Genomic DNA, 13,697 nt, shown 5'->3' on the forward strand with positions numbered 1-13,697 from the left:
CCGCTGGGGGTGAAGGTTACGTCAAACAAAGTTTGCAACCCAGTATCGCTGGTAATCATATCGAAATAGTATCTACAAGCAAATTAAATAAAATACAGAATCGACATTTTGAACACATCAATTCATTATCTTCTGGAGTGTCAACGACATACTGTACTGAAAGAAATATTTAAATAAAAGTTACAAAATTCTTTCTTCAAATTCAGTATTCGGAATATATGTACATGGTCTCGTTAACGTGCAGTCTACTTAGATGACGTTTTTTTCCAGATCATTTGCCACATTTTACGTTTATACTGTTAGATGTTTAGTGCAACAGTACAGGGGCAATCGCTCTTGAGAATGGAAACGACTTATTGAGTTAGAGATCCAGTTGGGTGAGTTGAGGTATTATCATCGGTTCTCGGTGGGTTACGATTGCTCAGTGGAGAACAAACCAATATTTAGTTTTTGCCATATAACAAGAACGGAGGGTCGCCCACTTGCTTGCGAATCACAAAAACGTGACGCCCCGGGAGAAGAGCGCCTCCCCGCCAAATGACGACACAAAACCCTCGTACTTCACAGCGCTCGGGACGCCATTTTGGGAGTCAGGCAATGTGTTGAGAGTCTGGAGCAGAACTGGAGGTCCGCCCGTTTCGCGATCGATAACAAGATGGTCCACACGTGCGTGGTGGTAGGCTGCCGGAACAGAAGGACTCCCGGCACCACGCTGTCTTTCTACCGATTCCCCCGCGATCCAGAGAGAAAGCAGCGCTGGATCGCTGCGGTGAACCGCGAAGGGTGGCAGCCGAACGAGGGCAGCAGACTGTGCAGTACTCACTTCATCTCAGGTGGGAGTCTGGATCGTCTGGACATGTGACTGCGGGGTCACGATTAACTCTCATCCTCCTTCGTTATCAATAGGATCGGAAAAGTTACGTGTAAAAGTTCTGCGCGTTTTTTGTGGTGTTGTAACAATGTGAATATGACTGAATTAAATAAAACGTCATGGTTTTATTTTTCTTTAGTAGTTTCTCATTGGTCTTAATTGCATGTTTTCCGCAAAACATAAGTCTAAAGTAAAAACAGTGATTAAAAACAACATTGAAATATTAATGTATTGAGCTGATCCAATAGTTTCGGTTGAAATGTTTCTGGCTACTGTTGCTATCCCAAAATATTTTTTGAGGTTTGTTGTTAATATTTTCTCTAAAGGTAAGCAGGTGAAGAACCCTCGGTCCCCAGACTATGTTCCATCTGTGTTCAGGACATCTTCGATGACTGGAACGCCAGACCAGACAGGGGCCTTTGATTTTTCTGACAAGCAGCAGGCTCAGGTGGAGGCGGCCAACGCCCTGCTCTTTCTGCAAGGGCAGGCTCTGGAGATGGGTTCCCAGCCAGGGCATTACCTAGAGCATGACGGTGCGGAGAGCGTCGCATCTGCAAGCAGCGGCAGTGCCATCAATGTCCCCATGCGGTCGAGAGACATTGTGACCCCAGCTGAGAGTCCGCCCAGTAGTGACGGGGACGAAATGTCTTCCGTCAATGACGCTATAGACTATGAGGAGGAGGTAGAGCGTCTCCGTCGGGAGAACCGGGCACTACGAGAGCTGGCGGAACGGGCATCTCTCACAGAGGCCTCGCTCAGGAATGACCCAGTGAAGGTGCGTTTCTATACGGGGCTGCCCAGCTACTTTGTGCTCGAGACAATCCTATGGCTGCTGTCGCCACGGATGCGGGCCGACAAGACCGTCAAACTGTCCCGCTTCCAGCAGCTGCTCATCACCCTCATGCGCCTGCGACTGGACCTTAGGAACCAGGACTTGGCCTACAGGTTTGGTGTACAGGTCGGAATTGTGGCTCAGACGGTCCGCAGCGTCGTGGATGCCATGTCTTCAACGCTGGTGCCTACTGCCGTGTTCTGGCCGTCCCGGGAGGAGTTGCGGCGAAACCTTCCAACAGCGATCCAATCTGCCTGTCCGGACTGCGTTGCCATCGTGGACTGCTTCACGGTAGCCTTGGAAGGTTCCAGTGAATCTGGTGTGATTGGTGGGGCCTTGAAGTACCTTATTGGTGTGGCCCCGCAGGGTGTTGTTACCTTTGTGTCCAGGGGCTCTCCGGGTCACGTCAGCGACAGGGAGCTGGTGGAGAACTGTGGCTTCCTAGCCAAGTTGCTCCCAGGGGATGTTGTGCTGGCTGGCCGTAATCTGGACGCCGACGAGGCGGTTGCTGCCCGGGGGGCCCAGATCAGGATTGCAAACTCCAGGGGGGATGTGGGGGGAGAGGGGGAGGAGAGAGCGGTGCTGAGGAGACACGTGGAGCGGGTGATCGCCATGGTCAAGCGGAGGTATGCCATGCTTAATGGCCTGGTGGAAAACACCTTTGATATGAACACCTTCGACAGGATTGTCCGCGTGGCGTGTGCCTTGAACAACCTGTGCATATCAGCCACACCTCTAGAATGACTTTTATCACTATTGTTTTTAAGCCAAATCCCCTTTGACTTAATTGATCCTAGATCCTTAACCACTGCAGTGAACCGTGGTATTTCTTGAAAGCTGTACACACACCTGCAGCCTTCGTATGAACGTCAACTCCCTTTGCTCTTCCAGGGATATTTAAAAAGTCTTGCTGTGGTAGTGAAACTGGGGCTATGGAGGTATCTGTGGTCCAGTTACAAGGGTAGCAGATATAAGCCTTGGTTAGTGGGGGGATTTTCTTTGTGAGATACTTAAAAACTTTGAAACAGAAAAACAGAGTGGTCATTCTTCCAGTCACATATGGGGAGGACAATGATATGAGCCGAGGTTGTGGGGGGGATGACCTCCAGATGTGTTACTGCTTTAATTTGCCAAGCAAGGCATACCTAGTCCCTCTGTGGACGCTAGCACTGTTTCTCTGGAGCTTGTGCCTTAAAGTGAGTCATTTTGAGATCCAGTTGCCAGTCAATGACAGTCGACAGTTGCATATTATAGAAGTGTATTTCAGCCCTGCTCCTGGAGAAACACTGTCTGCTTTTATTTTCTTGGACACAAATGAGTTATCATTGTAACTGAACATAAATGGACGTTTATATATATTAATTAATTAATTCACCTGCTTCAGCTATTACAGCAATCAAACACAACAGAAGACAAATACATTTTTGACAAATAATTATTTACTCAGTGGCTTTGGTCTCAAAAAATGATCTTAAGTTGAATATTTATATTTCTGTTTGAAGTGTACAAGTAAATCAAGCTAGTTTAGGACATGTGACTTTTGAACTTGATTACTATTGGATAGATCTGGATGTTCCTTCTTTTGGAACTTCACAGTCAAGCCTCATTAACTACCAGTTTCATTGGGGAGGATAACTCATGGTTTCCCGGGATCAGAGCTGAGATGCATTGCTGTAGGTCAGTACAGGTGTGCTGTTGATTATGGTGTGGGCAATGATGGATAGGTGGGTTAAATTGCACACCACACTGACTGTGCTTATATATCTATTTTTTCTTTTTATTCACTGTCATGTTGTTTATTGTTTGTCAAGGTGCTGGTCAGCCGAACTGCGAGATCCATCACATATCATTGTGCTAATTTCAGCATCATGCCGTGCTAATATGAAACAATGTAAAACATTTTCATTATGTGCTCACTGGATGCATCCCCATTACACTCAATGTGACCAATTATTGTTATAAAGTCTTATTTCTTCATCATGAAGTAGCTGGGAAACTGGATATTTTAGGTGATGTATCCGCAGGTACTGATATCACTTATGAAACCTTAATTTAAATATCACGACTGTATGAAAATAAGCTGTGGATTTCTCTTTGTCTCTGTTTTCCTTTATCTGTAGAGAGAATGCAAACTGATGAGAGCACCTCTCACTTAAAGGGGACAGTCTGTTATGTTGAACGTTGTCTGTATTGAAATATTTATTTGTAATTATTTTTTAAGAGCTCATGAGAAAGGCTTGTTAAGCAGTGAGCTCGGGAAAGATGTTCTTATGGCAAATGCATATTTTCATCCACAAAATATCAAGTGTCACATTGCTCTGAAGTATTTGTTCCTAACGTAAGTGACTTGCCACTGAAGTCATGAGGGATGCAGGTTGTTCCTGCTGTGAATACACTCACCTTATCCTGGGATTGCAGTGTGCCATGGGTCAGTGTATGCTGTGTGTGCTTGTGGATGCCAGCAATGAAGACACACATCTTCTATAAGCTCCTTAGCTCTGATGCATGGCGTCCTAAATCCTTTCTAATCTTCCTATTCATCTTCCAACTGTTTAACCAGTGTAGCAGTTGCTCCTGTAGCAGAGACCCTAGAACAGGGTTCCCCAGTTCCTGTCCTGGAGGGCAAGTCTGCAACATGGTTCACAGATTTCCCTGCTCAAACACACCTACTGAACATGGCAATTTGCTGTTGAGCTGAAAAAGGTTTGTTTGAGCAGGGAAATCTGCAAACTGGCCCTCCAAGACCGGAACTGGGGAGCCCTATCCTAGCACTTCTCACAGGAAGCACATGGCACAAGGAACAGGAACACCCTGAAAAGGCATCCTAGCAGTTGATAGTGCTGCCTGATGAAAAATAAAAAATGGCAGGTTTTTTTTTTGTATTATGACTTAAAAGGCTATATATAAGTGTGTGTGTGTGTGTGTGTGTGTATACTGTATATATACATACACACGCACACATACACACACACCAGTTATATTTGTGAAGGACAATAGACTCATGGTCCAGAGTTACCTCTAAAAGTTTCATAAAGCTGACATTCAGTTACCATTTTCTTTGAGGAAATGTGCTAAAAAGCAGAGGTCTGTTGTGCTGGCGACAGGCATCACAGGGCTGGGGCACTGGGGGCTGAAGCTCCAAATGAAGCCCCGAGCGATTTGCTTAGGTCAGATGATTTAAGAAACACTCTCTCATTTTGAGAACTAAGGCTAAGCCCCAGATGTCTTAAGATCGTAGCAATGCTCCTGGTCTACTATTCCCCTCCCGTATCCAATTCAATTTTCAATTCGGTTTTATTTGCATAGCACATTTCCCAATATTACATTGTCTCAAAGTGCTTTAAATTATCACTGCCCAAAACCCCCCAGTGAGCAAGCCTCACTCCCTAGAAGGAAGAAACCTTGGGAGGAACCAGACCCAAAAGTGATAGGAGGTGACATGAGACACAATACAATATCAAAGGTGCAAAGGCTTGCAAGTGACATATAGGCTACCTGACAAATCAGCATTTAAACTTGAAAATAAGGAGACAGAGCACTGGGACATAACTGCAGGAAAAAAATTCGTTGGCTTCTCCCAGGAAACTTTAATGGGTGTGTTTGCAGTTGGTGTGTGGCAAACTTAAAATTACAGTTTGAGCACCAGGTGAGGTAATTTCATGCACTCAGTACATACTCATACTTGCCGAGAAATTGTGTTGGGTGAGTAAGGGTTCCTATAAGTACATGTCCTGTACACCAGCTAAGCATAGGTGCATTTAAAAGCCTGTCCAGAATATTGCGCACAGCAATGATTCATAAAGAAAACAATACCTGACATGTAGGCCTATCGATTGAGAAATATAATAATCACAAAGTGTATTATTTTTTAAACTCAATTTCAAAAGTTAAACAGGCCTGCATAAAACGTCTACTTTCATCTGATTAAATGCTGTTTTGTTTCGCGCGGAGCATTTCTCTGGCTGGGAATGGACAGGCTGTATAAAATAGCATTTGTACAGGAGGAAGCCCCGCCTGCGATATGTGCAGCGCTGACGCGCATCGGGTCGCCACGTGACTCCTCTGGAATGTTAACAATGCAGTTAAGTGTCCAACATTCTAAATCGGCCCAGAGTCGCGAGAAAATGGAGTCCCATCACAAACTAGAATTCCTGCACTTCATATGATTTGTCGCCTTTCCTTGATCGTACAACACAGTCGGATAGCTTTGGGTCTGGAGGGAAGGTAATTGTGGTTTTGTTTAATTCGCTTCTCGGTTTCCTTCCTGCTATTTTCCATTACTTTATTCTGGTGACCACTGGTAATGCTTTGCGAACATTTTCGGTTACTTCAAAGCGATGTGTATTTAAAACATACAGTTCCACTGTGCGAAGAACATATATTTAATCATTGTTGTCAAAGAATTGACTGAATGGATTATGAGTACAGTTTTCAGCGCGTTTCAACAGGCTTAGAGAAAGAGCGCTGACATAAGTTGAAATTCACCCTAAATTGGAATGTAGCGCTTCCTTCGTGGAAGCCGCGTTCCACTCGCTCCAGAGAGCTAAAAACTTTGAGCTTCAAGTTAAGAAGACTTTGGAAGCTTTGTGGCGACTTGTACCTTTCCCAAATGCTTTCGATCTGGTCAGGGAAGTATATAAAAATAATGAGGCGAAGGAGGCGCAATTGGATATATTTTATGAAAGTCATCTTGCCGTGGTAATGTAATTTTTGAAGTTTTTGTTTTCATTAGTTGGCCCGGGTAGTACAGAAAGTGCAGTGAGGCACATTTTTTTTAAAGAACGCAATGTTTTCTCAATGGCAGAAATTTACAATACTTGTAAATAGACATAGTTTTTGATTACGTTTTTTTGGAGTTTATCATTTCTGTACTGACAAGGGATTAACAAGGATGATTACGTATGTTTGTCTGATTATGTGGAAATACTATCTAGTGATTTCATTTTGATGCAGGATACATCGTATGTCCCCGTGCTTAAGTTACGGAAACATTCCGAATACCAGAGAAATACGTCTTTCTTTTTTCTGTTTTTAAGTGGCCACGTAGTTTGCAGTTTAGTGAAGCTGTGCATTTTACTTTAGCGGTATATCTATATGGGATCACGTTTGCATGCGGAATATTGAGCGTGACGTGAAATTGGGAAGACCACAATAAAGCATGGCGATTAAATGAAGCAATACTGCTGTGTGGTACGATTGGCAACTTTCAATTGTAAACTGCCCAGATTAATAATAGCCATGAATTGCTCTGTTTCATTAAGATGTTAGATTTTAGATTTAGAAATTACGTTTTCATTGTAGCCTAATGGCTTTTATTTTGGTGAAATATTACCATTAGTTAGTAAACTTTAGATTTCAGAGAACCGATAAAGACTGAAATATCTGCTTTACAATTTTTTCCTTTTTTTCTTGAGAAGAATGCAAAAGAAATTCTTAGGGACTTCTAAAGGCAAATGAAAGGTTTCCATGTCTAAAAGCATGTGTATGCAAGAATCAATTACCGCATCGCGAAGACACGCAATTTAGACTGACTATACCAAGTACGCCTCCAGAAAACGATCATCGTGCGAATAAAATAAAAACTGGAAAAAAATATTCACAATGTAAATGACAGGAAATCCCAAGATCCACACTTCACTCAACAACCACCTGACAAAGTAATAAACCTAAAAGTAGGCAAATTTAACGAATGAAATAAGTAGTGATCGTCTGATATTTGCAAGTAATCACGGGTAATACATAGATGTAACTTCGTTATTGACGGTCGTGCATCTACGGGATGTGTGGGTAACAAATATGACGAAAACATCCAGCCGTTTTCCTACCGCTTATCCTGGACAGAGTTGGAGGCTGTTCCAAGTAATGTGGGGCAAAAAACAAGGGGCATCCTCTGCGTGATGTAAATCCATCACAGGGCACCCGCAGACACGGCAGTTAACAAAAGTGCCTGTCTTTATAGTGAGGAAGGAAAATTGTAAAATTAGGGTGGAACACGCAGAAACGCAAACCACATGCGGGATTCAAACCCCGGACCCAAGTCAACAACCCTGCAAATGCTATTATATATAGGAATCCGACCTTGCGCCTAGTTTGCATACACACGTCTTTAAGTGACACTGCATGCATCGCCCGCTTGTACCCTTTTTTTGTTGTTGCCTTCCTCCGGGGATCGGATGCTATGAAAGTTCTTGTCGTTACTTGTGGAAAGGAATGCCTGCTGTTAAGCTCAGCGAGGGCGAGAAGAAGGCGGGGAGTCATGGGAGTTTCGCGAAGGAGCCGGAGATTGGGCAACTGCCGCCCTACATCTGCTCGTCACATTAAACTGTCCCATAAGCCGAATTCTCTTAGCAGGACTAAGATCCAAAACGACACAGAAAACGTTTCTCCTCTCACTGCGGGATAATAGTTGGACCTTAGGATCCGTGTGATACACATCGATGGATGCGCTCTTTTTCGACGTTTTCATTCTTGCCAATGCCACTTTGTGAACGTCTCAGAAAGATTAGTGCATCAGAACATCAGACAAAAAAGAAAGAACATTACATTTTTTTTACAGACATTTTATACAAAAACGTGTGCCGTAAATAAGATTATTGTTTGACAGCTAGAAAGGACAGCTCTTTTCCATGAAAGCGGCTTGCCAGTGTTTGTTTTTATTTTGCATTTATCTGGTGCAAAGCAGTGTACAGGTGAGCAATACATGGAATCAGAAAGCGTGAGCAGCCAGTGACTTGAGAGCAGTTGGGGGTGTGAGCCTTCCCCAAGGGCCCAGCAGAATGATGTGATCATTCTGCCAGCCGCAGGATTTGAACCCATGACCTGCCAGAGCCCCTATCCCATTGAGCTACACACCACCCCAAAAATTCCTTATCCAGCTATGTTAGATACCTGACGTCTGGGTGAGGCGGGCTTGATCTCTGGATGGTCAGATAGCTCAGAAATCTGAGGCAATACACAGTTTTGAATGCTTTTCACACTGCAGCACAGGAAGTGCTAAGATGAAGAATTTGTTTTCTTTTTTACAGAAAGATTTCAAAATAAGTAAGTGGTATTCAAACTGCTAACCAGCACATCTCATCTGTTTCTCACAAGTAAATTTATGAACTGTTTGCCTATACAGGGAACACACAGCGTGAAGCCATGCAGACAGCTCTTCCAGGTTCCACAGTGTGTTCCTGAGGTTCTTATGTCAGTACAATAATTTGCACATTTGCATTGCTCTTTTGCTGTGGAATATAATTGTACCTCCAGCTGGCTCACAGGCACAGTTGGAAGTTGGCAGATGCTCACCATCATTTTTTGGATGGTCTGTGTTGGCCTATGCGAGATGGGGCTGCTTTCCCTTTCTGCACATTTCTGTTTGGCTATGTATGATGCAGTGACTGTTCTGCAGTGGTCAATAATGGCTCTGTGTTTTGGATGCCGACGGACATGGACTAGGAGTCACTCGTATTTGTGTGCTGTTGGTCTTTCTCCTTGCTGAGAATAAGGGAACTCTTCTTGTGTTTAAGCAGACAATTCATAGATTTAATGAAAGAGTAATGGTGAAAGAAACATCTTCCAGTTTGTCTGATAGGGTAGCCTAAATTAGTTTAGCAGTTTTAAAAATTAACTGTCTACACTAGCAGTTAGCTTTGTGTCAGTCTGTATATTTTTTTCTATTGCTGCAAATGCTTGTCTAAAACAGGAAATTTGGAGCAGCGTCTTGTTGTATGTTCTTGTGGTCATTGTGGTCAGTATGGATTACTGATGCACACTGAACGCTGTGGTGTCAAGATCCAGATGCTCTGATATTTTATATCTTGTGTTTAAGTCTCGGAAACAATTTTTCTTTGGGTGCTGGAGGTGAGTGACCTCTACCCAAACCATTTTGTGTATTTGATTAATGTCAATATCCTGGCATGTCCGTAAGTTTATATGTATTTTTAATGCAGGTCTCATGTTCAGGAGGTCTGTGGATGTACGTGCCTCCTCTGCATAGTCAAACCCAAATCACACCATAATGGCTGTGCCCTAACCACACTCAGTCGGTCGAATATATAGAAAACTCTTTTGGCCACACCCAAACTCCACCCCCCAGTTATGTCTTCATATCCAAATTCAAATCACACTGTAGCTGTCACAGCCCAGCCATGCAGAGATGACCACACCCAAACCTAACCCTCACTCCAATGGCTGTGCTTCCTGTGTCCTTAGGAAAGTGTCAAAGGCTACAATGAGACAGCGCGACCCTGAATGTGAGCATCTGCACATGATGTTGGACCCAGAGAGACTGGACCCCTAAGGCCATGCAGCAGCAGAGACCCCAGGATCAGCTGGCCTGAACCCCAACTCCCATAGAGACAGCGACAAAAACAACAAGTATAAATCTTCCAGAACGAGCTGTGATACGGGTCACCTGAACAGGAGAGCTTCAACTGCCACGGTGTGCCATCCTGAGATTTCTGATAGGACAGAGAGAGAATCACGTGTGTGCATGTGTGTGTGTGCCTGAGAGACGGACCTAGTGTACAGAAGGAGGGGACGTTGGGTCGACCATGCGGCCAAAGACATTCCCTGCCGCTCCTTATGTGGGAAACACACGACAGCGTCTGCAGGAGATCAAGGAAGGCCTGAAGCAGCCAGCTAAGCTGGTGAGCCAAGCCTTGCACGGCGGGGCCGGCCGAGGTGCCAGTGATGGCAAAGGCAAAGACCCCGCCAGTCGGCCAACTTCCCAACAGCAGCAGCCTCATCAGCAGCAGCAACAGCAGCAGGCACGTCCACCGCAGAAGTTCAACCAATACCAGAGTGCCCTGCGTGAGATCCGCAAGTCCCTGATGCCCTTTGCTAATGACTCGGGCCCTGCCTCTGGTTCTGGATCCGCCCACACCAGTGGAGAAGTCAACAGGCAAATGCTGCAGGAGCTGGTCAACGCTGGTTGTGACCAGGTACAGTCCTTCTGCATGTTCAAAGGAATTCTCATCAGTGATGCTTTGCTTTGTTATTGATGCTTTTGTCACTAAATAATTTCATTGGTAATGAAAAACTTGTGGAAATTCCCTGGAAAGTACCATTGGAACTATTCCAATATATTCCAATATATTCTTATTATTTAAGGAGTATGTGCTGGGAAACGAGGTTTCTGGCTTTCCAGGGTCTGTTAAATTTATATGTTAAAACTTTAATGGGATTGCTCATGTGGAAGATTATTGTGTGTTTTAGATACACTATATTTGTTGCTCAGGGAACTGTTGTGATGGATCTTCCATCTGAGGCTGAGTCATTGTAGTCCTGGCTGTACACAGCAGGGACATTTTCCCTTAATGTGACATCAGTCCACTTGTCCCTAGCCTCTTATATAGTACTGTGACCCTGTCGCCTGTATCAGGAAGCACGAGGTAAAAGACGAGGGACACCCAGGATAGGACAGCACACACACTAATTCTCTGAGGCAACAGTGCTAACCACTTACCTACTGTCAGTGTAGCACGTGTGGTTACATTAAATTAAGTTTTGATATTTACAATGTATTCCTATGGTTAGTTGGTTAAAATATGAATTTTGAGCTGGGTGGTGTGGTGGTGCATTTGGTTAGTACTGCTGCCTCTCTCATGACTCCATATGTGTGGAGTTTGCATGTCTTTCCTCCACAGTCCAAAAACATGCTAAGATGAATTGGATTTGCCGAATTGTCTGTATGTACAAATGTTGTGTGTGAGTGTCCCCTGCGATGGGTTGGCGGTCTGTCCTGGGTTATTCCTTGCCTTGTGCCCATAGCTTCTGTGGCCGGCTCTGGACCCCCATGACCCCACATAGGACAAGTGGGTATAGAAAATGGATTGATGTTTTGAGCCTTTTTTTGTTTCTATAAATGAAAATTGCCACTTTTAGGGATAAATTTGCCAGGAACAGCTTGGAACTGTAGAAATGCCTTTGTTATTAGGTGTGTACCCAGCTGTGCAGTAGTGTCTGTTAAAACAAGCTTTGCAGCCTGTGTAACCAGTCTTGTGTCCAGGGTGGACACTGGTACCAGTGTGTAGGAGAGTTTATCTAGAGGGGGACTGAGAGTAATTTGTGACCTGCCTCCCCCCCCAAAAAATAGGTGACTAAGGAATACTCAGAGCTCACCAGCCCAGAGTCATACAAAGCGTGTTGCATTGTGAGGCCACATGACCTCCCATCCCGAGCAGCAGGTTCGATTCGTGGGAAGGCCTGGGTTCTTAATCCACTGCCCTCCCATCATTCCCCTTCCATCCCCCTGCATGTACTTCTCCGGCACATTCCGCGGATGGGAGGGTGACTAGTCTTCATGACCCCTGGGGCTTTTCCCAGAAATGTCTCTGTCCCACGAGCCGATCCTTATCAGCCAACCCTCACGGCAGCCACTAAGCTGCTCGTTACATAACCCGCTTGGAGACGGAAATGTTTTTGCGGGGATCGAGAGGAGGGGGGAGAAGGTTCTTCCTTCCTGTCCGCCATCTTTTGAAAAGGCCATTTAAATGGATTTTTAAACTAATTCTACGGACAAGTTCAATTAATATTTGCTAGTGTAGGTTTGGTTATTGTGGTTCTGTGGTGTGTGAGTGTGCGTGTCTGTGTCTGTGTGGATTATGTTTATATTACATTGCGGGGGACCAAATATCCCACACAATGAGATAAAAACCTGTTATTTTGACGTTGTGGGGATCATTTTTCAGGTTCCCACAAAGATCTGTGAATGCAATCAAAAAGTAAAAATGAAAAAAGTCTTGAATTTTGGTTACTTCTGGTTAAGGCTAGGGCTGGGTAGGGATTAGCATTTCCCCATAGAAATTAATATACTAATAGAGTCCCCGCAAAGATATAATTACAAACCTGTGTGTATGTGTGTGTGTGTGTGTGTGTGCCTCTTTGTGATGCTGTGTGTGCGGGTGCACATGCTCAGTGAGGAATGTTCTACATTCCCAGCCGCTGTGGAGGACTGCCGGAGCGGACACTTGTGTAACGACACATTCCTGAGACTCCCAAGCTCTGATAAGAGGCAGCCATTCTACTGTGTCTTAGGTTCCCTAGTCATGTGACTCAGACTATGTGACTGAGACTTCTTTGAGATGCTCTGAGTCTCAGACTATGACTTTGAGGCTGAGACTAAAAGACTGAAATGCCATTAGACCAAATTCTTTTCATTCAGCGAATAGTTTAAAGTTAAGTGTCATTCTAGAATAATGTACCAGTGCTGTGTGTCTTTTCTGGAAGTGGAATGGAGGAGAGCATCACCTTCAGACTGGATCTGACAGTGTGAGAATGACATCCTGGGGCCGCTGATGGCATGCTGCTGGCATGTGCTGGTGTGTGCCAGTGTGTGCCCTGTTGTGCCAGTGGGTGCTGATGTGTGCCAGTGTGTCCCGGTGTGTGCTGATGTGTGCAGGTGTGTGCTGATGTGTGCAGGTGTGTCCCGGTGTGTGCTGATGTGTGCAGGTGTGTCCCGGTGTGTGCAGGTGTGTGCAGGTGTGTCCCGGTGTGTCCCTGTGTGTGCTGGTGTGTGCAGGTGTGTGCCGGTGTCTCCCTGTGTGTGCTGATGTGTGCAGGTGTGTGCCGGTGTGTCCCGGTGTGTGCTGATGTGTGCAGGTGTGTGCTCGTGTGTGCCTGCATGAGTGTACGTCCATGTGGGGGATGTAACCTTCACTAAAATGGAGTGGCTAACGGGGTCACTGTGTCACTACAACCAATCTTGAAAGCCCTAGTCTCTCCTCCTCCTCTGCTTCTTCTGCTTCTTCTTTGTCTTCTTCATCTCCCTCACTCTTTGGGTGCCTTTCCACTGCACCAAGTATGGTACTTTTGGTACTTTCGCTTTTCCATTAATTTCTGGTCGAGTACCATCACCAAATGGTCCAGTACCGAAAGTGCCAAACCAGCTGGGATACTTCTTTGGTACTTCGGTATTTTAAATAAATTTTTAAATACATAAGAATCTATAAAAGGAGTAATAATTAAAATAGCAAAGCTTGCTAAGTTTTTTCCTATGACTGAGTAACA

At 44.7% G+C, this 13,697-nt stretch overlaps 2 protein-coding genes across 2 annotated transcripts in view; both read left to right on the forward strand.

Moving 5' to 3' along the window:
• The first annotated feature begins 48 nt into the window (after positions 1-48).
• Positions 49-4,026, forward strand: LOC111837615 (uncharacterized). Its single transcript, XM_023799821.2, has 2 exons — positions 49-833; positions 1,198-4,026. Exons 1-2 carry the CDS (start codon positions 656-658, stop codon positions 2,445-2,447), a joined length of 1,428 nt encoding a protein of 475 aa, XP_023655589.1. The 5' UTR covers positions 49-655; the 3' UTR covers positions 2,448-4,026.
• Positions 4,027-5,753: 1,727 nt separating this feature from the next.
• lats2 (large tumor suppressor kinase 2) overlaps positions 5,754-13,697 on the forward strand; it is a 30,540-nt gene continuing 22,596 nt past the window's right edge. The window contains exons 1-2 of the mRNA XM_023799815.2: positions 5,754-5,927; positions 9,900-10,630. Of these exons, the coding sequence (XP_023655583.2) occupies positions 10,241-10,630 (390 nt within the window). The 5' untranslated portion in view covers positions 5,754-5,927; positions 9,900-10,240. The remainder of the gene's footprint in view (positions 5,928-9,899; positions 10,631-13,697) is intronic.

Source organism: Paramormyrops kingsleyae, chromosome 16 (genome assembly GCF_048594095.1).
Source record: "Paramormyrops kingsleyae isolate MSU_618 chromosome 16, PKINGS_0.4, whole genome shotgun sequence".
Taxonomy (NCBI): Eukaryota; Metazoa; Chordata; class Actinopteri; order Osteoglossiformes; family Mormyridae; genus Paramormyrops; species Paramormyrops kingsleyae.

What these genes read in the sequence shown, in the direction of transcription:
- LOC111837615 (XM_023799821.2), top strand. Translation starts at nt 656, where the DNA reads ATGGTCCACACGTGCGTGGTGGTAGGCTGCCGGAACAGAAGGACTCCC. An exon ending in CAGTACTCACTTCATCTCAG is followed by an intron (nt 834 to 1,197) that starts GTGGGAGTCTGG and finishes TTTTCTCTAAAG; the next exon opens with GTAAGCAGGTGAAGAACCCT.